Below are 21879 nucleotides of genomic sequence, written 5' to 3' on the forward strand. Positions count from 1 at the left end.
TTCTTGTGATGAGAACTCTTAGGATTTACTCTCTTAACTTTCATTTATAACATAGTGCAGTGTTAATATTTATCAAGTTGTACATTACATTCCTAGTACTTATTTATCTTATAACTGGAAGTTTGTACCTTTGGACCACCTTCATCTAATTTCCCCTCTGCCCTACCCCTTGCCTCTGGTAACCACAAATCTGATCTCTTTTTCTGTGAGTTTGTTTGTTTATTTGTTTTTGAAGTATAGTTGACCTACAGCACTATGTTAGTTCCTATTATACAAAGTAGTGATTTGTTATTTCTATACATTTCAAACTGATCATCACACAAGTCTAGTTATGATATATTATCATGCAAAGATATTATTGTAGTTATTGACTGTATTTCCCACACTGTACATAGCAATCTATATATGTGGATTATTGTAAATTACTGATCTCTTAAGTTCATGCATTTTAACAACTCAGCCTTTTTACCGCACATCCCCCCCGCCTCATGTTTAATGTTTTGGCATCATATTTTACATCTCTTAATTTGTGTATCCCTTAATTACTTATTGAGGATATAGATGATTTTACTACTTTTATCTGTTAACCTTCCTACTTGCTTTATACATGACTTTACTACCTTTACTGTATATTTGGCTTTACCAGTGAGATTTTTCCTTTTGTAGTTTTCATGTTTTTAGTTGTGGCCTTTTCTTTTTTACTTAGAGAAGTCCTTTTAACATTTCTTGTAAAACTGGTTTGGTGGTGCTGAACTCCTTTAGCTTTTGCTTATCTGTAAAACTTTTGATACCTCCGTCAAATCTGAATGAAAGCCTTGCCAGGTAGAGTATTATTGGTTACAGGTTTTTCCTTTTCATCATTTAAAATGTATCATGCCACTCCATTCTGGAGAGTTTCTGCTGAAAAGTCAGCTGATAGCCTTATGGGAGTTCCCTTGTAGTAACTTGTTGCTTTTCCCTTGCTGCTTTTAACATTCTCTCTTTATCTTTAATTTTTGCCATTTTAATTATAATGTGTCTTGGAGTGGTCCTCTCTGGGTTGATCCTGTTTGAGACTCTGTGCTTCCTGGACCTGGATGTCTTTTTCCTTTCCCAGGTTAGGGAAGTTTTCATCTATTAATATCCTCAAATATGTTCTCTCCCTCTTTTCCTCGTGCAGCCCCTGTCATGTCATGTTAGTATACTTGATGTTGTACCAGAGGTCTCTTAAACTGTCCTCATTTCTTTTTATTCGTTTTTCTGTTCAGCTTTAGTAATTTCCACTATTCCATCTTCCAGCTCACTGATCCATTCCTCTGTATCATCTTATCTACTGTTGATTCCTTCTAGTGTATTTGTCATTTCAGTTATCGTATTCTTCATCTTTTTCTGGTTCTTCTTTATATTTTCTAACTCTTGTTAAAAACTTCTGACTTCTCACTCTGTTGATTCAGTCTTCTCCCGAGTTCTTTGAACATCTTTACAATCATTACCTTGAACTCTCTGTTGGGTAGATTGCCTGTTTCCACTTAGTTCTTCTGGGGTTTTATCTTGTTCCTTTGTTTTGAACATATTTCTCTGTTGCCTCATTTTGCCTAATTTGTTGTTTTTATTTGTGTATCTGGTAGGTTGGTTATGTGTCCCGACCTTGGAGAAGTGGCCTTTTGTAGGAGACGTCCTGTGCATTCGAGCAATGCACTTCCTTCTGGTCGCCAGAGCTATATGCTCTAGGGGTGCCTCCTATTTGGGCTGCGTGGGTCCTTCTCTTGTGGCAGGCTGACTACTGTGGGAAGTCTGGTAGGCGTGGCTGACCCCCGGTCCAGTTGGTTTCCAGGCCCTGCCTTGTGTGGAGGCTGCCAAACATTGGTGGGTGGGGCTGGGTTCTGGAGTGGGTGGTTACAGGGCTGGGGGTCCTGGATCTGTTGTCGATCTGCTGGTGGGTAGGGCCAGTTCCTGACAGGGCTGGCTGCAGAGCTGGTGTTGGCATGCTGGTGAGTGAGGCTGGATCCTGGGGCAGCTGGCTGAAGGGCCCAAGGTGTCTCAGAGCTGGTATCGGCCTGGTGGCAGGTGGGACTGGAGCCCAGGGCATCCTGGGGCTAGTGTCAGCTCACTGATGGATAGAGCTGGGTTCCCAGGTCTCTGGCTGCAGGGACCTGAGGGTCTTAAAGCTGGTGTTGGTCTGCTGGTGGGCAGGGTTGGGGCCCAGGGGATTCTGGGGCTGGTGCTGGCCCACTGGTGGGTGGAGCTGGGTCCCAGGGTCCCTGGGGCTAGTGCCAGTGCGCTGGTGTGCGGGGCAGGGTCTTGGGCCCTCTGGTAGACAGGGCTGGGTCCCGGAGTGGCTGTGGGTTCTGCGGGTCTTAAGGCAGCAGACCTGCTGGTGGGCAGGGCCAGTCCTAGCACTAATAAGCTAGAGGGAGAATTCCAAAATGGGACTTGCCTGTACCAGTGTCCTTGTGATAGAACAAGCTCCCAAAATTGGCTGCTGCCTGTGTCTGTGTCCCCAGGGTGCACTTCTGCCTCTTGTCCTCCAAGATCAGCATGTGGGTCTGACCCAGGCTCCTTTCAGATTACTGCCTCTGCCCTGGGTCCTGGAGCGGGTGAGACTCTGTGTGTGCCCTTTAAGCGTGGAGTCTCTGTTTTCCACAGCCTTCTGGCTCTCCCAAAAGTAAGCCCTGCTGGGCTTCAAAGCCAAACGTTCTGGGGGCTCATCTTCCTGGTGCAGTAGCCTGATGGGGGGCTCAGGCCCCTTGCTCTTTGGGGAGAACCTCTGCAATTGTAATTATCCTCCCATTTGTGGGTCGCCCACCCAGAGCTGTGGGTCTTAACTATCCCACATCTCTACCCCTCCTGCCTGTCTTGTGATTCCTTCCTTAGTTGCAGAAGGTTTTTCTGCTAGTCTTCCATTTTTTCTCATCAGTAGCTGCTCTGTAAACAGTTGTAATTTTGGTGTGCCTGTGGGAGGAGGGAGCTCAGGATCTTCCTGCTCTGCCATCTTGGCTACTTCCCTGGATTTGCTCACCTTTAAATCAGGGTTTGCTCCCAAATCTCGTTTACTTCAGGACATGAGCTGTGAAGTAGTTGTTTATCTGACCATATGCATCTGCTTCAAACTGTTGTTCCTTCTTCCTTTTTGAAAACCCCATGCTCCTTTGATGCACATAATTCGATATTACCAACCCTTACTCCTCTTTGTTGATGTTTTCCGGCCTTTTTGCCCTTCATTCACTGTTCCTGTAGCCCCTTTCCCTCATTCTTAATGAGAAGGAGGTAGTGATTAGCTGTGTCACATGTTGCTGATAGAAGGAGTGGCTGAGAATGGCCTGTTGTGCTGACCATGTTGCCAGTGACTTTGACATCACTAAGAATGGCCTTGGTGGAGTGTCTGAGATCTTAATGGGAGTGGGAAGAGGGAAACTGGACACAGTACATCCAGACACTAAGATGTGCATATAACAGTGCCTGGCGTGGGGGCAGTCCAGAAATCTGTTGATTAAATCTTGGGATCTGAGATTGTGCTGTCTGATTTGACACATTCAATGAAATTTTTCCTAAAATGAGTATGGTTTGAGATAATTATGATTCATCTTTTTAGGTGGCAATTCTCGGACTGCAATGGTTGCTGCTCTGAGCCCAGCAGATATCAACTATGATGAAACTTTGAGCACTCTGAGGTACTCCAGTTTGATTTCAATAGCTAAACAGAACACAGTGCTACCATAAGTCATCTTGTTACGCCATGGATTTTCATATGCTATGTGGGTAGTTGCTTGAGTAAGCAATGATCCATCACTCTCATAACAGGGGAAACATGGGGGGAAATGATTTTTATTATAATAGAGTTTACCTGTTTATAGTTTTCAGTTTCATTGAGAAAGGCAGGAACTTTTTCATAGGAAAGATATTAAATTTGCTCTGGTGAGATTTTTGGATAACTTTTAGATAATAGTAGAAATTTCTTACAATATTTATTTCTATAAAATGAAGTGTCCCCTTCTCATGTTTGTCATTATAGAAATGCTCACATCATAAAAAGTAACAAAGTTATGAGTACATGTAATATTTTAAAAATTACTGACAGAATGTTTACTCGTAGGGTAGTTTTATATATGAATAGGTTCCATTACTTTAATCTGGAACTTTCAACTCTTGTCTCATTAAAGACATTTTTGATATAATGGAAGAAACACTATATGGTCTAATAAATTAGTTTTGAGTCCTCTCTCTGATATTTATTTCCTTTGTGCTCTGTGGGAAATCAGTTAAATTCATTGGAGCCTTTTTCCTCATCTTTATAAGGTACTTACTGTAAAGCTTTCTACAAATGTATTATCATTAAGGCTCATAAAATGTGTAAATACTCAAGCTGTTTGATTTAGAAATGATGGTATGTTACTTATGAGAAGTAGAGCATTTGAGGAATGGCAAAAATGTGTTTTCTTTTTGGATCTAGATATGCAGATCGTGCAAAACAAATTAAATGCAATGCTGTTATCAATGAGGACCCCAATGCCAAACTGGTTCGTGAGTTAAAGGAAGAGGTGACACGGCTGAAGGACCTTCTTCGTGCTCAGGGGTTGGGAGATATTATCGATAGTAAGTGAATTAAGGATCAGCACCAAATCTCTTCCTTTCCTCTCGAGGGCTCTCAAACTTAGAGTTAAGGAACTTGAGGCAGCTAGATGGTAAAGCAAGAGTTTTTTGTTTCTTCTTAACTTCTTAAAAAGCCCACTGAGAGTAGTTCCCTGGTGGCTTAGTGGTTAGGATTTGGGGCTTTCACTGCCATGGCCCGGTTTAATCCCTGGTTGGGGGACAGATCTCGCAAGACCTGTGGCCAAAAAAAAAAACAAAAAGAAAACTCATTGAAAATGATCTTAGAATTCCTTTATGTACCATGTACCAGCTTATCCGTTTGAACTCATGAAATTACTTCTTAAAACGTAATATATCATTGTTTGTATTTTTATTAGATTTCTGTTTTAGATCAGCAGTGAAGTTTATTTGGAATGTTAAGTTTATTCTCACTGAGAAATTAACCACTTCATAAAACTGTTACTTAAAATTTTTGTTTTTGTGTTATGGGTTTCTCTAGATTAATGTAGTAGTGATATATATGTAAGAAATCCACCATTCCAGTCACCTTTCAGATAAGATTTACCTTTGAGTGGTTGCCCCCCTACAAAATGATTGAATGCCCCCCAACTCACTCCTTATGAACTTATGAAAGGGAAAATAACCAATTCCTGTTAAGTTCAAGAATTAGACTTCCAGAGAGTCTTACAATGTTGTCTTAAATTGAATCTTTTTTAACCTCAGTGATCTGCCTACATAATGTCTAATCAGAAGTTCTCCTAAGTGAGTTAACTAGATCATTCAGTTAGAATAGTATATGAGTTTATTTAATAAAGCATATTTTTATTTTTTGAGTGTCAGATAATATTATAGTGTTTACAATTCTAATAAGATTTTCAAGGCCTCTTCTAGTTTAGTCCTTCTTACTGATTAGCACCTGAGTTTAAATGAATACATACAGTTTGTAAAATGATAATATATTATTCTAAGTGTCAATTTTTCCACCTTCCCAAATGCCAAGTACTGCTCTGTTCCCTCTGTCATTGCTGAACCTGAACTTTGACCCTTTTTGTATTTTCCCTCTTGCTTACCTTCAGCTGATCCATTGATCGATGATTACTCTGGAAGTGGAGGCAAATGTGTGTATTTCATGTACTGGGTGTTTCCAGCACTCTGACTTGCTAATCTGCCTCTGCTGGATCAGCCTTAAAATGAGCTTTGCATGCCAGCCATCCTAACAGGGAAATCCCAGACAGAGCATACTGTAGATTCAGAAATGTTCCTATTTTTGCCCTTTTCCATTAGCAAAGCAAGTTTTGCTGAATTTCACTTTGTGGCTTGAATAAAGTCAAGAGGCTTAAAAACCTCTTGCTGCTTCTACTGTTCAGTTTTTCCACTTAAATGTGATTAAATTGAATCCAGAGTCATACATGATGATGATAGTGATGACAGCAGCTCACATATTTTGAGTGTTTATAATGTGCCAGGACCTGTTCTAGGTATCTTGAATATATTATCTCTTTAGTCCTGTCAGTGACTCTGACAAAGCTCCATTTTGCCAAGGAGGACACTGCTGCCTGGAGTGGGTAGTTTGCCACTAAATGAGATCCCGTGGTTTCTTTGTGGTCAGACTGGGTAGTGTAACGCAGAGCCCTTGTTTTTAATCATATTACGCCTTTTTTGGCCTCTTGATCCTTCAGGTCCTGATTATTTATTAGGAAAATCCTTTTAAATTAGCTGTATAATTCTGAGCCTTAGTGTATATATAATTGAAAACAATCACTTCTAGTTGGCCAAATCTCCATGACTGAGTAGCTTTGTGAATGTTGGATTAGCACTCACCTGTGCTTATGCTAAGTTGATTTCCTCCATATCTTGGGCCTCCGCTTACTTGATGGTTAGGTAAACATTTTTTTCCCTTTTTCATGAATTACAAATTAAATTTTAAAAAACTTGGGTGTCTAAAATGTGTGCTTGAAATGAGGACATTTTATAAAGGATCACACCTCATTACCCGCTGCATATCTGTCATTATGTTGGCGAGAAAGTAATTTCTTACCCTTTTAAGATAATTCATCAAGAAATTATTAGAATAAGTGAAGAATCTTGATTTTGGTGGGTTGAGTTTTAGATTTTATTGATTTGTTTATTTCTACAGTAGGGCATGTAACAAGACTTGGTAGACAGTGAGGAAATACATAGGAGAAACCAAAGGCAGCCCTGGCTGCTGTGATGAGGTTAAGCCTTGAAGGCACTATAACATCCTAATCCAGAGTGACTCTTGGACTGGAACAGCTCTGTCTGAGATTTCCAAAGCCAACTGATACTGGTGTGGGAAAGACACCCTTTGTTCTTGCTTTTGTGCTCCAGGTGATGCTGCTGCCAGCTTGCTGCCTCACTCTTTTCTGAGCAGTTGTGGAATCTCCCAAAAAGCTATGCATGACTAAGTTTTAATTCTGTATCTGTGCAGGAAAGCAGCCTTGACTACTTCTAAGTTTCTGTTTCAGTCACTACCCTTAAGCCTTTTAGGGCTTGCATGTGTCACTTGGACCTTCTAAACTCCATCCATCCTATTCTTTCCCACCTTGCTGCCATCACCTGATGGCTAACTTTTTTGCTCCAGTTCCTACCCCCCTTTTAAAACTTGCTTGTTTTCCTATGTTCTATATTTGCAGATGGTGGTTTTCAAACTGTCTTGAAGCAACCGCTGGTTTTAAGGGACTTCAAGAACTGGCTTTGATTAAATTCACATGGGTAGACGCAGAAAGAGCTAATAATGTTTTTTCTGACTCTTCGTGTTGATTCATATTATATCTTTTAAGGAAAACTTATTTAGTTTTGATATGAACTTTGAGCAATGTAGATTTTCTTACATTTAAAAATGAGCTAGGGCTTCCCTGTTGGCGCAGTGGTTGAGAGTCCGCCTGCCGATGCAGGGGATACAGGTTCGTGCCCCGGTCTGGGAAGATCCCACATGCCGCGGAGCGGCTGGGCCCGTGAGCCATGGCTGCTGAGCCTGCGCGTCCGGAGCCTGTGCTCCACCCACAGCGGGAGAGGCCACAACAGTGAGAGGCCCGCGTACCGCAAAAAAAAAAAAAAAAAAAAAAAAAGAGCTAATTTAAAAATAGGAATGCACCAATACCTGTGGATTTCCTCTGGTGCCTATTTGAGAAAGATGACTAATGAAGAAAAGTACAAATAGCAAATTAATGAATTTGTTGTTTGTGGCTCTTTTTACCAAAACTAAGTTTAAAAGCAAAACTTAGAGCTCAATTAAAGACCTTAGTAAATGAAAGTATGTCCCTAAAACTTGCATTCCATACTAGGAGCTCAGCTCCCCAATGACTCATGGTCATTCGGTTAGGCAGAGTGAGAGCCTTACTTAAATTAGCAGATAATCAGCCTTAATTTTTGCTTGCTCTAATAGACGAGTGTAAGCTACACCAAATTCAACAGTTTGCTAATTGTTCATCACTGTTGAGGTAGTCAGCCCTAAGTTCTTAACCAGGACTTATACAAGATCCCTGTAATTGCTACGATTACCTCTCCTTTTTTTAAAAGGCATATTTTAAAAATCCTTTTTAGCATGCAAAGAACACTACTGAGCACTCAGATTTTTGTTCTAATGTAACATTTTCTTGGGAATTTTTGCTGAATGACATAACGTACTGGGCCGGACTGATATGTATTGATATTGATAAATAAATGATCATCTTTTTTCCCTTACTGTTACAAACTACCGGGATTTAAGAGTAGTATAAACCTAAGACGTTGTAGATTTGGAGCCATAGAAGGAATACAGGAATGTAGCATGGCTGTTTAGGGGGAGAGCCTGAGCTGTATCCTTTGAGGCTCTGGTTACCCCCTAACAGATACAATGTTAACCCACATTAGAATTTTTTAGTTTCCAAATTCAAAAGTGGTTCTTAACTTCTAAAATACCAGTATTAAAGGTAGACATGTTTTAGAACTGCCATCTAGAACAATTATAACTTGTCTTTGTATCATAACTTGTCTTGGTCTTGCTGCTTTAATGCTGTCCTTTCTTACACTGGTGTTCCTTCCTGTCTTTTTTCTTCTCCTGCTCCTTTCCCTCTTTTCTACTTTTTCTGCCTTCCCTTCTTTCTATCTCCCAGATCTGAAAGATTTTCAGAACAATAAGCATAGGTACTTGCTAGCCTCTGAGAATCAACGTCCTGGCAATTTTTCCACAGCATCCATGGGGTCCCTTACTTCATCTCCATCTTCCTGCTCACTCAATAGTCAGGTGGGCATAACATCTGTGACCAGTATTCAGGAGAGAATCATGTCTACACCTGGAGGAGAGGAAGCCATCGAACGTCTAAAGGTAAGTAGTAACTCAGATTCAGTGAAAGGTATTCTGTGTAGCTCCACAAGGCAGAGTTAGGACTAAAAATCGCCGAGATTCTGGTTCAGCATATGGAAGAACTTTCTAACTCTCAGAGGTGTCCTGAAATTGCTGCTTTGTAAGATAATTTTCACCAGAATACTTGAGTCTGACATGGCCGGGCAAGGATGGGAGGGAGGGATGCATAGGCAGATTGTAAGTTGACCACGCAAAGTAACTGATAAGTAGGTATGTCCATTAATTCTGAGGTAGTTTATAAGTCACAGTGAAATTGTTTAGTTAGAAATTTCACTGGAAACTAATTAAACATTTGGTTTATTTTGAAGATGGAATTCTGTATAGGCCCCTGCTTCTGTTAGTAAAGTGTATAATCAAAAGAAAGTTTGCACATTTGAGTAGCTGTACCAGGTTTATTCAGAGACACGTGAAATGATATTTTCTAGAAGTTCACAGAAAGCCCTGTGAGCACTGCTGTGGAAGGGCCGCCCCCTCCTGTGCTGGTGCATATGGGCTCCCAGATCCTAGTGCTGGTGCGCGCACTTGAGTCCTGCGTGTGCCGGTCACCCGCCAGGGCACCCAGCTTGGCTTTCCCAGCCTGTTGCTGACTCTGTCAGGTACTTTCTGTCTCTCTCCATGAATACGAACGTTAGGAGCAGCAAAGCCTTCTGACTCATAGGTTCTTCCTTCCCCCTTGGTGACTACAGTGAGAGCAGACCGTTGTCACCTGTGGTGCCATCCATGAAACCACCGTGACAACAACACAAATGCCTTTTCTTTCCCTGCTTGTCACTTCCAGGATGATAGTTTTATCCGTACCTTGTGGCCTTTGTGTTCAAGAGTACTGGGGTACATACACGTATATCCCCATATCTCCTCCCTTTTGCGTCTCCCTCCCACCCTCCCTATCTCACCCCTCTAGGTGGTCACAGAGCACTGAGCTGATCTCCCTGTGCTTGTGGCTGCTTCCCACTAGCTGCTTAGAACTTAAATTAAAAATAAAAAAGAGTACTGGGTAGGAAAAACAAGGAGAGCAAAGAAACTTTAAGGAGCTGGGGGGTTGCAGTCCTGCCCCGAGTGTGCAGTCCCCTTCACGTTGCATTCGGTGTTCTCCACCATGGCTGCTCATTCAAGGACCGTTGAGAATAGTGACACACTTTGACAGGTTAACGATGGAAAAGGTTTGCTGAACCTTTTTGCTAAAAGGGAATTTAGCTTGATAATTGAAGATGCTAGAACATTCATTTTGGTTTGCAGGTGAGGCTGAAAAAGATTTTCTATGAAGAATGGGCTTCTGCTTAATCAGCCTACCTTTTCCTTGGCATTTCACTCACTTCTAACATAAGGTGCTTCAGAAACAAAAGTAATCTTGTTTCTTCCTTCAGAACTTGTTAGTGGAAAGTGGGTGAAATTCTAAAATACCTGGCAGAGGGACAGGGAGTGAGAAACCTTTTCATTAAATATTGCAAAGGAAAGGACAATTTCTGCTATTGTGAAATTGACTTTGAAATTTTACTAACGATGTTCGTGAAGCCCTATGCCAGAAGGCTTTTATTTCTGTATTTTATCACGATAGCCAAAGTTGCTGTGTAGGGTTCTGTTCAGGCCAGTGGGGACATGCAGAGGTTCTGTGGAAAGGAAAAGTGAAATCTTTCATTTACTATTCAATATAAAATGTTATTTTTCTTTGGGGATTTTGAATCTTACTATTTGAATCTTACCTGAGTGTACAAATGAGATTATGTTCCCTTTAACACACATCTTGATGTAGGAAAAAAAATTCTTCCCAACTGCCAAGTGGAACCAACTGAAAATAATGTTGAATGTTAGGAGTCAAGATGTGGAGCAGACTTTTTAAGCATTAGGTTGCCCAGTATCTTCCAGATAGTCTCTAGGGAATAACACTGCCATTATTCAAGGAACCCTCCCCCCAATCTCCCTACTTCCCAGCAAAAACAAAACAAAACTGTACTGCTTTTATCAGAAAATAAATTTCTGTTTTAATTCTCCTTTAAGCCAACCTAAATGACATCTTCCATTTTCCCTAGCTTTAGAAAATAGTTTCTTTATGGTTTTGCGTTCAATCTTGTTTTTTAATGCAGCATGGTAGTTTACTGAAGCATAAGCGCCTTAGTTCGACTCCTATTTTGTGAATGGTGAGAGTTCATGTCGACAGACTTACATTTTAATGCTGCAGGCATATAATATCTTGTGTTCACAGGGCAAGGCAGTGTTTGTATGATAGAAATGCCTGAGAATTTCTCATTTTTGGACTGTTTCATTGTTGAGTGTGAAGAAGTGGCATTCCTAAGACATGACACTGTCGAAGAAAAATACTGTACCTAATGGAAAACAGTAATACAGGAGGTTAATTCATTTTCCTAACATTTTATGTCCCTTTGCTTCTCTTTCCTTTTAACTTTAAAAAAATGATCAGTTGGTAGAACACTTTTACATAGGGAGTTGCTATTGCTTCATTCATTGAATAGCCTATTTCCATATGGAAGAGACCCATGTTACCCCATCATAAATATCTTGAGCCCTCCACAAACCTCTGGCAATAGAGAGTAAAGTGTAATTGCTTGCACTTTTTAGTTGCAGCTCAAACTGAGTTGAAATGTTGTCTCCTTGATTTGGATTCCGACTCAATAAGGTTTTAAATATGTAGCTACAGTTACTATGTGGTGCCTCTGGTGTTTATTAGTCTGGCATCAGTGTCAGTACTGTGAGTGCCATTGCTTAGGCTTAGACTATAAATATCCACAAATATCCATTACAGAAGCATGCAAGGGTAAATGCTGTGCTGGGCAGCCCGAGGGCCCCACGCTTGGAGCTCACTTATGACGCATGCTGCGTTCAGTACAGTAAAACCCATCTGATGGCTTCAAGGAATGTTCCATGTAGCAAGCGTTTAACTATTTAAATACCACAAGTTAAACTGTAATTTTTTAGGGGGGAAATATTTCTGACTTGTTCTGTGGACTTCTCTGCCACCTTAACTGGATCATGATGAAGTAATTAAATTGTATTTAGCATTATGAACATAGTTATTAACCAGTGCTCTACAAATAGCTAGATAATACATGATGTGAGATCAGAGTGAATGAATGACGCCTGAGCCCAACATTCCTTGGAGCTTAAAAAAATGTTCCTGATGTCACTCTTTTTTCAGAATTTTTAAATGTACAGTACCTGCAGGAAGGAAAGACCCTTAAAGAGTGTCCTCTTGACTCCTCATTTCTGAAGCATGAATCCCAATTTCAGTTTAATCTTAAAATTAGGTTTCTAGAATGAGGTATGGGCAGCTCTGGAGACCAGCATGCCAGGCCTGCCTGCAGAGTAAGTTGATGACTCAGACTGAAAGCTCTCTTCCTGTTGGCATCCCTATTTTATTTATACTAAGTTTGTTATTCAGGCCTGAAGAAAGAATATTCCTCACTCTTTCTTAATTTATGGTGAGCTATTTCGTAGAATATTTTCTTTAAAGGCTGTTGATTCTTCCTTAATTGGAAAACAGAACACACAGGAAACCCAACTATAGACCTGGCTCAGGGAGAAGTGGGGCCTCGGGGTAATCACTTAGTTTCTCTGGTCCTCAGTCTCTATATTTCTAGAATGTTTCTGGAATAAATGGCTTTTTCCAGCACTGAAGTTTAGCTAAATGACACTCAATATTGTTTTCTCTAACCTTTCTTCAGAGTTTAAAAAAAGTAACTTTCTAGGGACTTCCCTGGTGGCACAGTAGTTAAGAATCCGCCTGCCAATGCAGGGCACACGGGTTCAATCCCCGGTCCGGGAAGATCCCACATGCCGTGGAGCATCTAAGCCCGTACACCACAACTACTGAGCCTGCGCTCTAGAGTCCGTGAGCCACAACTACTGAGCCCATGCACTTCAGAGCCCGTGTGCCGCAACTACTGAGCCCGCATGCTGCAACTACTGAGCCCGCATGCTGCAACTACTGAAGCCCTTGCGCTTAGAGCCCGTGCTCCACAAAAGGAGAAGCTACCGCAATGAGAAGCCCGGGCACCACAACGAAGAGTAGCCCCCGCTCGCTGCAACTAGAGAAAGCCCACGTGCAGCAACAAAGACCCAACTCAGCCAAAAATAAATTAAAAGAATTAAAAAAAAAAAAGTAACTTTCTAGACAACATAAAAGTTGCAACTTTTAAGCCCTAATGAAAAAGGAAAGTATATTGTACCTTACTCAGCTTACTCATTAACTTTTCTACAAGGAGCTCATATTCTGATTTACCCTCCAGGTGGTGAGTAAAAAGAGAGAGGTCACATTAGAGTTGGCAGCAAGATGGTAAGAGGATTCCTAGACAGTAACTTTGCTTCCTTGGGGTGAGTTTATAGTTGCCCCAAAATAGAATAGCTTTACTACAGCCGGATTAACCTCTGCTCTGACACACTCTTTTTCTGAAGATAACCAACCAGGAAAAAAATATTTTAAGTGTCTCATAGGTCAGTTTGTATTTCATAACTAATATCAGAGTGGCTTGTGGACCACAGTATATATAATAAGCACTAGTCTCGGTGCTGTGGTTTGGACATCCTGTTATCCTATGCCTTTGTTTTTGAAGTTGTCACTTTGAGAGTGTAAAGGTTTCTATCCATCTGTCTTTAATTTAATCTTTTAATTGAAGTATAGTTGATCTACAGTGTTGTGCCAGTCTCTGCTGGACAGCAAAGTGACTCAGCCATACACACATAGACATTCTTTTTTTTATATGCTTTTCCATTATGGTTTATCACAGGATATTGAACGTAGTTCCTTATGCTATACAGTAGGACCTTGTTTATCTATCCTATATGTAATAGTTTGCATCTATTAATCCCAAACTCCCAGTGCCTCCCTCCCCCATCCCCCTCCAGCAGTGTTTAATAAGCCTTAAAATCTTGTAGGTTATGGTGGCAGCTTATACTGTACTTTGCCCTTTTATAGTCATTTGCAGAAGCATTTAATGCTATCCTGTTTCAGTTGTTGAATAACTTTTGTGGCACGTTAGAGGTAGGCTGTTGACCACTCGGCACCTGGCACACTTCCTTCCCTGGCCATCTCACTTCTTACCGTAACCATATGGGTTTTTCTTGGCTGCTGGCCCTCTAACGTGGCTTGTTGGTTCCTCACTCAGCAGTGCAGTGGCATATGCACTGCATGTTATTCATTCCTATTGGAGGACTGTGTAGAGATGCCATTCAGTGGGCTGTTTTAGTCTTTCAGCCTCTGTGTGTGCTCGGGGGTTGATGAGAGCCAGTTTAGGTGATTTTGTCTCTACCCTCCTGCCTTCCACTGCAGCCTTGCTCTAGCTTCTCCCACTTTGTAACCGACTCATTTCTGAGTACCTGCTGCATGGTCCCCTTTATATTCACCTTACTGACACCCAGGCCTTTTCTAACTTTTAGCAGTTTTGCTCTTTGTCTAGCTTAGCCTGTTGTTGTTGTTACTGTTCTTCTCCTCCATCGTCATCGTCATCATCATCATCATCATCATCATCATCATCATGCTCTCCTGTTTGTTTCTTCTGACTCCTTGAGTCTTTACTCAGCTTTTCAGCTTTTTTTTGTTTTGTTTTTTTAAAATTTATTTATTTATTTTATTTTTGGCTACATTAGATCTTTGTTGCTGCACGCGGGCTTTTCTCTAGTTGCGGCAAGCGGGGGCTACTCTTCGTCGCGGTTTGCGGGCTTCTCATTGCGGTGGCTTCTCTTGTTGCAGAGAGTGGGCTCTAGGCACACGGGCTTCAGTAGTTGTGGCTCACAGGCTCTAGAGCGCAGGCTCAGTAGTTGTGGCGCATGGGCTTAGTTGCTCCGTGGCATGTGGGATCTTCCTGGACCAAGGCTCGAACCCGTGTCCCCTGCATTGGCAGGCAGATTCTTAACCACTGCGCCACCTGGGAAGCCCTACTCGGCTTTTTAAAATGCTACCATGCCTCGTTCCAGAAAACCAAGTGCCAGATGCCTCAGGGTTTATTGTATTACATATTCACAGTTTCTTTCTTTGTAGATAGTTATGTTTTGGGATCTCAGAGGCTTCATACGATAGCCCGGTAAATGAATTATACAATGACATATTCGGGAACTGTTAAGACTTCTCATCCTGAATCACTACCACTACTATTATCTCATCATCATTATCATCATTGTCATCTGACTTTCTAATTTCGTATCCAGGACTAGCACTTTCTCCTGCTTTTTGCATGTGCCTAACTCCCTTTTTGGTACCCCTCTCCCTCCATTTTTTGCCTGGCCAGTTCATTCTCAGTATGAGTATCACTCAGCCTTGACTCATCCACCCTGCAGCAGACCTGTGAACACTTCAGTTGTAGCACTTAGCATACTGCCCTGTTGTTTTTTCCTACCATTCCCGTTCACAGTCCTCTAACATGCTGCTCTAGCTATGCTGTTGTTCCTGGAAAGTGCCAGGCATTTCCTACCTATTCCCTCACATACCCCTGCTCTTCCTTTGTGTCTGCCTATGTAGAACCTTGTCAGTGAGCTCTGTCCTGACAACCCCACTGCAGATTGCTCCCTCACCCACCCCTCCCCCTACATTCCTCTTTTCTTTGCTTTATTTTTCTACAAAGCTCTTATCACTGTCTGGCGTGCTATATACTTGACTTACTGATAAAATGGATTGATTATCTGAGTCTTCTTATGAGAATATAAGCCTCATGGGGGGCAGGAATTTTGTTTCCTACCATATCTCTAGTTGCCTAGAACAGGGCTTGGCATGTAATGCAGTTATATATAATTACTGCATGAATGAATGATCAGTTACTTCCTTCTCTCCCTGGTATACAGTAAGCTCCTGAAATCAGGAAACATGTTTTAGTTCTTATATTTCTGGCATATAATAAACACTCAACAAGAGATTGGGAAATTGTCACTCTAGTGGCTGCAAGCCTTCACATGAGATTAATATTAAACCTTTCTATATCGGGAATTGGGTTGTGTTCAGAGGGGTATTGTATGGTAGGGGAGGAAAAATATCTTTCCTTCTACCCTTCTAGGCTCTTGGCTGGGGCCCCAGATTAACAAAAGGCAGATTAACAAGAGAAAAGCATACAAATTTATTTAGTATTTGTTTATGTGACATGGAAGACTTCATAAGGAAATGAAGGCCCAGAGAAGTGTTAAACATGAACATTTTTATGCTGGGTTTGGTGAGGAGTGAAAAGTTGTGGGAATATGTGATAGAACAAAGGGGGGTGTGAGTTAAGAGTATAGGTGCCTCGAAGATATTGCAGGTTCAGTTCCAGACCCACCGCAGGAAAGTGCATATCACACTAAAGTGAGTCACACAGACTTCTTGGTCTCCCAGTGCATATAAAAGTTAAGTTTACACTATACTGTAGTCTCTTAAGTGTGCAATAGCGTTATGTCCAAAAAAACCCACCTTAATTTAAAAATACTTTATTGCTAAAAAGTGATATCATCTGAACCTTCAGCAAATTGTAGTAGCAACATCAAAGATCACTGATCACATATCACCATAACAAATGTAATAATAATGAAAATGTTTGAAATATTGCAAGAATTACCAAAATGTGGGCTTCCCCGGTGGTGCAGTGATTAAGAATCCGCCAGCCAATGCAGGGGACACAGGTTCGAGCGCTGGTCCGGGAAGATCCCACATGCTGTGGAGCAATGACTACTGAGCCTACGCTCTAGAGCCTGCGAGCCACAACTACTGAAGCCCGTGCACCTAGAGCCCGTGCTCCGCAACAAGAGAAGCCACTGCAATGAGAAACCCGCAAACCACAATGAAGAGTAGCCCCCACTCGCCGCAACTAGAGAAAGCCCGTGTGCAGCAATGAAGACCCAATGCAGCCAAAAATAAATAAATAAAAATAAATTATATAAAAAAAAAAGAATTACCAAAATGTGACACAAGAAACACAAAGTGAGCAAATACTGTTGCAAAAATGACGCTGGTAGACTTGCTCAATGCAGGGTTGCCACACACTTTCAATTTGTAAAAAATGCCATACCTGAGAAGTGCAATAAAGTGAAGTATAATAAAATGAGGTCTGCCTATAGTAAACTGGGGAAACTTATGAAGGGCTATCTGTTCATACTCTTCGTGTTCCTTCATCTTGAGAAATAAGGATGCTGCATTCCTCCAGGTGTAGGGAGGTTACATCTCATGAGCGTCTTACGACTTGCTTCAAGAGGAGCTCAGAGAGTCCTTCCTACTTGTACCATTTCTTAAATCACTCAGCTTAAAGTATTCAATATGCTGAGATAATACCATATTTGGGGGGAGCATGTTCTGAACCCTGTCAGTGTTGTGGTGAAATTATAGTGAAACAAAAAACAATAAAGGGACTTCCCTGGTGGTGCAGTGGTTAAGGCTCTGAGCTCCCAATGCAGGGGGCCCGGGTTCAATCCCTGGTCAGGGAACTAGATCCCACGTGCATGCTGCAACTGAGAGTTCGCATGCCACAACTAAGGAGGCTGTGTGCCACAACTAAGGAGCGGGCAAACTGCAACTAAGGAGCCCATCTGCCGCAACTAAGACCCAGCACAGGGCTTCCCTGGTGGTGCAGAGGTTAAGAATCTGCCTACCAATGCAGGAGACACGGGTTCAAGCTCTGGTCCGGGAAGATCCCACGTGCCGTGGAGCAGCTAAGCCCGTGCGCCACAGCTACTGAGCCTGTGCTCTACAGCCCACGAGCCACACCTGCTGAGCCTTGTGTGCCACAACTACTGAAGCCCATGAGCCTAGAGACTGTGCTCCGCAACAAGAGGAGCCACCGCAATGAGAAGCCCGCACACCATGGCGAGGAATGGCCCCCGCTCGCCGCAACTAGAGAAGAAGCCCAAGCGCAGCAGCGGAGACCCAATGCAGCCAAAAAAAAAGACCCAGCGCAACCAAATAAATAAATAATTTTAAGAAAAGCAACAAATATCTTCGGGGGCTTTATTCTTTTGTAGCAGTGGCTGTCAGAAACAATGCTTTGCATTTTGGGATGCTAATATTACCTTTCCTTCTACACACACACACTCTCTCACACACAGATACACACACACACACACACACTATTAAGCTATTTTTATTAGGGCTTAAAGAGAATTAATACATCTGGGGCTGATTTCTTTCTTTACATATTAAGAAAGGAAAAAAGAAACCTCATCGTATTAGATTCTGCCTCATATCCTCAAAAAGGCATCATCTGCTTCTTGCTGCTCTTCCTAGACACTGAATGTTAAATTATAAGACTCTTTGGCACTTAACTATGTACTTCCTCCTTAGGAATCGGAGAAGATCATTGCTGAGTTGAACGAAACCTGGGAAGAAAAGCTGCGTAAAACAGAGGCCATCAGAATGGAGAGGTCAGGAAGTTAAACTCTGGAGTGTTTCTAAATTTTCTGGGGAATTTAGATTACTTTTATAGTAAGAAAAGATAAAATAGAAGTTAAAAACAAGGAACCTTTCCTCCCCAAATACAAAACAAACAAACCCGTATGGGACTCATGGCCCAATTTACACTCTGAAGTAAAATTCACGTATTTTAAAGGTTCCCTAGGGAGTCGTGTTCTTAGTTACTGTACTGTGTGTTGCTAGGGATCCATATAAAAATGAAAGATATTGAAGGATAGAGTTTTTAATTTGCAAAAAGACTGCCTTTGATAAAGGCCCAAATAAAAAAAAAGCTGTTCTGATTACTGACTTTTAGAGTTATGTTTTCTAGAACCTCTTTGGTAAGAGGTTAAGTAGTTTCAGTTGCAAACTTTCAAAATCTGTATTTTATCTTAACCTCCCAATTCTCTACCCTAAAGATGAACATAATCCAAAATAATACTTTTGCTATTGGAATAAATATACATTTAAAAAATGTTAGTTCCTATCTTCTCCCTTCATGGAAGATGAGGCAGAAGTGAGTGTTAACCTGTTTGTAAAGTGAATGTATGAAACAATTTTCTCTATTGTAGAGATTTAAAGCTAGAATTGTTGAATCAATATGATGGTGGTCATGGGAACATGACATTTGAGAAAATCACATTTATAGATAATACTCCCTATATCAAAGTTACTTTCTGATTGCTTTCTTGGATTTTAAGGAATGGTTCTTTGAAGTGGATGTATTGCCTTCAGGGAATATTCCTTTCTTCCTTTTTTTATATTAATAGACATATTTATGAATTATTGTCTACCTCCAAAGTCAGATGTGACAAAGTTCTTATTTGGGTGAATATAGCTTTACCTAAGACAAGAACATACTTTATTTTAAATGTACAATTTCTCTTAGAAATAATTTCTCATTAATGATGGGATAAGCAGATTCTTTCACATTTGTATTACTGACTTTAAACATGGACAGTTGCTTTTGCTTTGAGTTATTTTCCAATTCAAGTTAGACTGATTTACTTGACATTTTGGTATTGTTATTCTGATACACTTGTTGCTTTTTCTAGAGAGGCCTTGTTGGCTGAGATGGGAGTTGCCATTCGGGAAGATGGAGGAACCCTGGGGGTTTTCTCACCTAAAAAGGTAGGGAACAATGTTGTGAAACTTAAACAAACAGAAACACTGTTTGTTTGTCTTGGTCAGGAGGCACTTCATGTCTTTCAGGGCTGGCTCCTCTTCTTCCTTTTCTTTTCTTTTTTATTTATTTTTGCAGTATGTGGGCCTCTCACTGTTGTGGCCTCTCCCATTGCGGAGCACAGGCTCCGGATGTGCAGGCTCAGTGGCCATGGCTCACGGGCCCAGCCGCTCCGTGGCATGTGGGATCCTCCCAGACCGGGGCATGAACCCGTGTCCCCTGCATTGGCAGGCGGACTCTCAACCACTGCGCCACCAGGGAAGCCCCTTCCTTTTCTTTTAAATCTTGAGACTTGGCTTAATTTCTGATATTTTTGATTTCATCTTACAATACAAGGCCAACCTGTTTCTAAAATGCTTTCAGAAATGTTTACTGTTTATAAAATAAAATCCAAGGCAGTATAAATCTATAACTTTTGGTCATGATTCAGTATGTTTCCTCATCTTCATTGTTGCTTTCTCTTAAATTCCTAGCCTAACCTAGCATACCTTGCTTCAGTTTGGCTACTCTTTCTATGTAGTTTTCCCCACAGATGCCAGCAACCCTGAATTATAATTCTTTGGAAGCAGTTTCAGCTCTTCAGGTTTGTGTAGAAAAATACTGCTTCAGTTTGCTTTACAGTTCGTGTGATAGACGACCACTGTGCTGAGTAAAGCAGTTCCTGTCCTCATCCTTCTAGCCTCTTCTGCTCCCTTCTCAGTTTTTTTTTTTTTTAAATGACTCCAGTAGTTACTGTCCTACTTACATAGTCATAGTTGTTAAGTAGTAGATACGTTTTTAGCTAATTAGCATAGCAAGGTCTTTTCTTTCCTTTTCTCCACCCACACCCCTGCTTAGTTGCTTCTTAGTTATTATTAGATATTGGAAAACTATTACGATTATTTTGTGTGCTTATTTATAGGACAGTAATAGAACATATATTGATGTACAAAGCATATATTTCATACTAGTAATAAATGGTCCTTCATTTCATATGATTTCAGATTAGCTATTGGATACTTAAACATCTTCATGCAAGGGTCTGATAATGGTCTCCCTAGGTTAGCATAGAATGGGTATGGAGTTTTCAACTGGTACTTCCATTTTATGTGAGATGAAATAGTCCTGTGGTTTTTTTTAGGATTCTTCTGGTTAGGTTTTTCTTTTTTATAAATTCTGATGTGTTATTTTCAACAAAGAAAATTGATTTAGAGACATTTTAGATATATATTTTAGACCTGGAACAATAATAACAGTATTTCATATATTTATATTGCCATAGGTCAATGATTTTCAGTTTAATAATTTTTCCTTCAGTAAGACATTATTTTATTCAGATATATTATGTTTGATTGTAGAGATTTTAGCAGTTATAGGCTTGATAAAATTTAGATTGTGCCTTTGCATATATCTAAAGGTATTTTATAACATCTTTCAGTGTTAAGAACTGTGAGGAAAATTTTTATAACAACTTGTAAAATTATGGCATTTAACACAAATTATAAATAACTTGAATAAGTATTGTGTGTTATAAGTATTATAAACAGCACAGAATTCCAAATGAGATCCCTGTTTCCAAAGCTTTCTCTTACTTGCTTTAACTTTCTAGACTTCTTCAGGAAAGGAAGGGATACACCACTGACCACATCCAAATTCAGTTTTAAAACCTGTTTCTGATGTGTTAACTTGATTGTGGTAATCATTGCACAATGTGTATATGTATCAAATTGACACATTTTACAATGACATTGTACTACCTAAATAAATACAGACTTGTCATTCATATCTCAACAAAACTAGGAGAAAGTACTTCTAAGGGAAAAGGAAAAAAAAAAAACACTTGTTCTTGAGGTTCCGTTTTCTTTAGGCCAGTCTCATGATGGGTTTTAAAGAATGCTGCCCACAGAGGGCTTTGACTTTCTCAAACCAGCAAAGCTGTTAACTGTAGAGACAGATGTTAGTTGGAAGGATGTAGAGATTTTCCTAATTTCTTTTAAATCATCTTTTGCAGTCCCTTTCCTTAACCTGCTTATCTGACTCTTCTTTCATTTTTCCATATTTGCCGGCACTATCTTGAGTAGATTTTGACCCCAAGACCATGTGACTTATTTTTGGATTCCAGTGGGGTATTTTCACCAAAGAAGGTTGGTTTTTAAAAGATTTTAGAAATAGAGTTAGATGAAAAGGATTTTTATAAGATGTATTACTGAATGTCAGTACTTTTAATTTCTTCTTTAAGATAAAAACTAACAAACCAAAGACAATAACTGGGACCATGGAAGAACTGATAAAAATTATAAAGGGAAATGATAGGGGATGTGGGAACATTTTTATAAAGTGAATGGAAAATTAAATATTTCTTGAGGTTGTAGGGGGCAAAAAATGATTTTTCCTCTACCTTTCTGAATTCTTGGCTGAGACCCCCTGTAATAA

General features: G+C 40.6%; 1 protein-coding gene across 1 annotated transcript in view; it reads left to right on the top strand.

Moving 5' to 3' along the window:
• Positions 1-21879, top strand: part of KIF1B (kinesin family member 1B) — a 135957-nt gene that overhangs the window by 46494 nt on the left and 67584 nt on the right. Inside the window, exons 12-17 of the mRNA XM_079728565.1 lie at positions 3572-3650; positions 4430-4572; positions 5646-5687; positions 8685-8896; positions 18177-18256; positions 19340-19415. Of these exons, the coding sequence (XP_079584691.1) occupies positions 3572-3650; positions 4430-4572; positions 5646-5687; positions 8685-8896; positions 18177-18256; positions 19340-19415 (632 nt within the window). The remainder of the gene's footprint in view (positions 1-3571; positions 3651-4429; positions 4573-5645; positions 5688-8684; positions 8897-18176; positions 18257-19339; positions 19416-21879) is intronic.

The sequence above is a fragment of the Hyperoodon ampullatus genome (genome assembly GCF_949752795.1).
Source record: "Hyperoodon ampullatus genome assembly, chromosome: 2".
NCBI lineage: Eukaryota > Metazoa > Chordata > Mammalia > Artiodactyla > Ziphiidae > Hyperoodon > Hyperoodon ampullatus.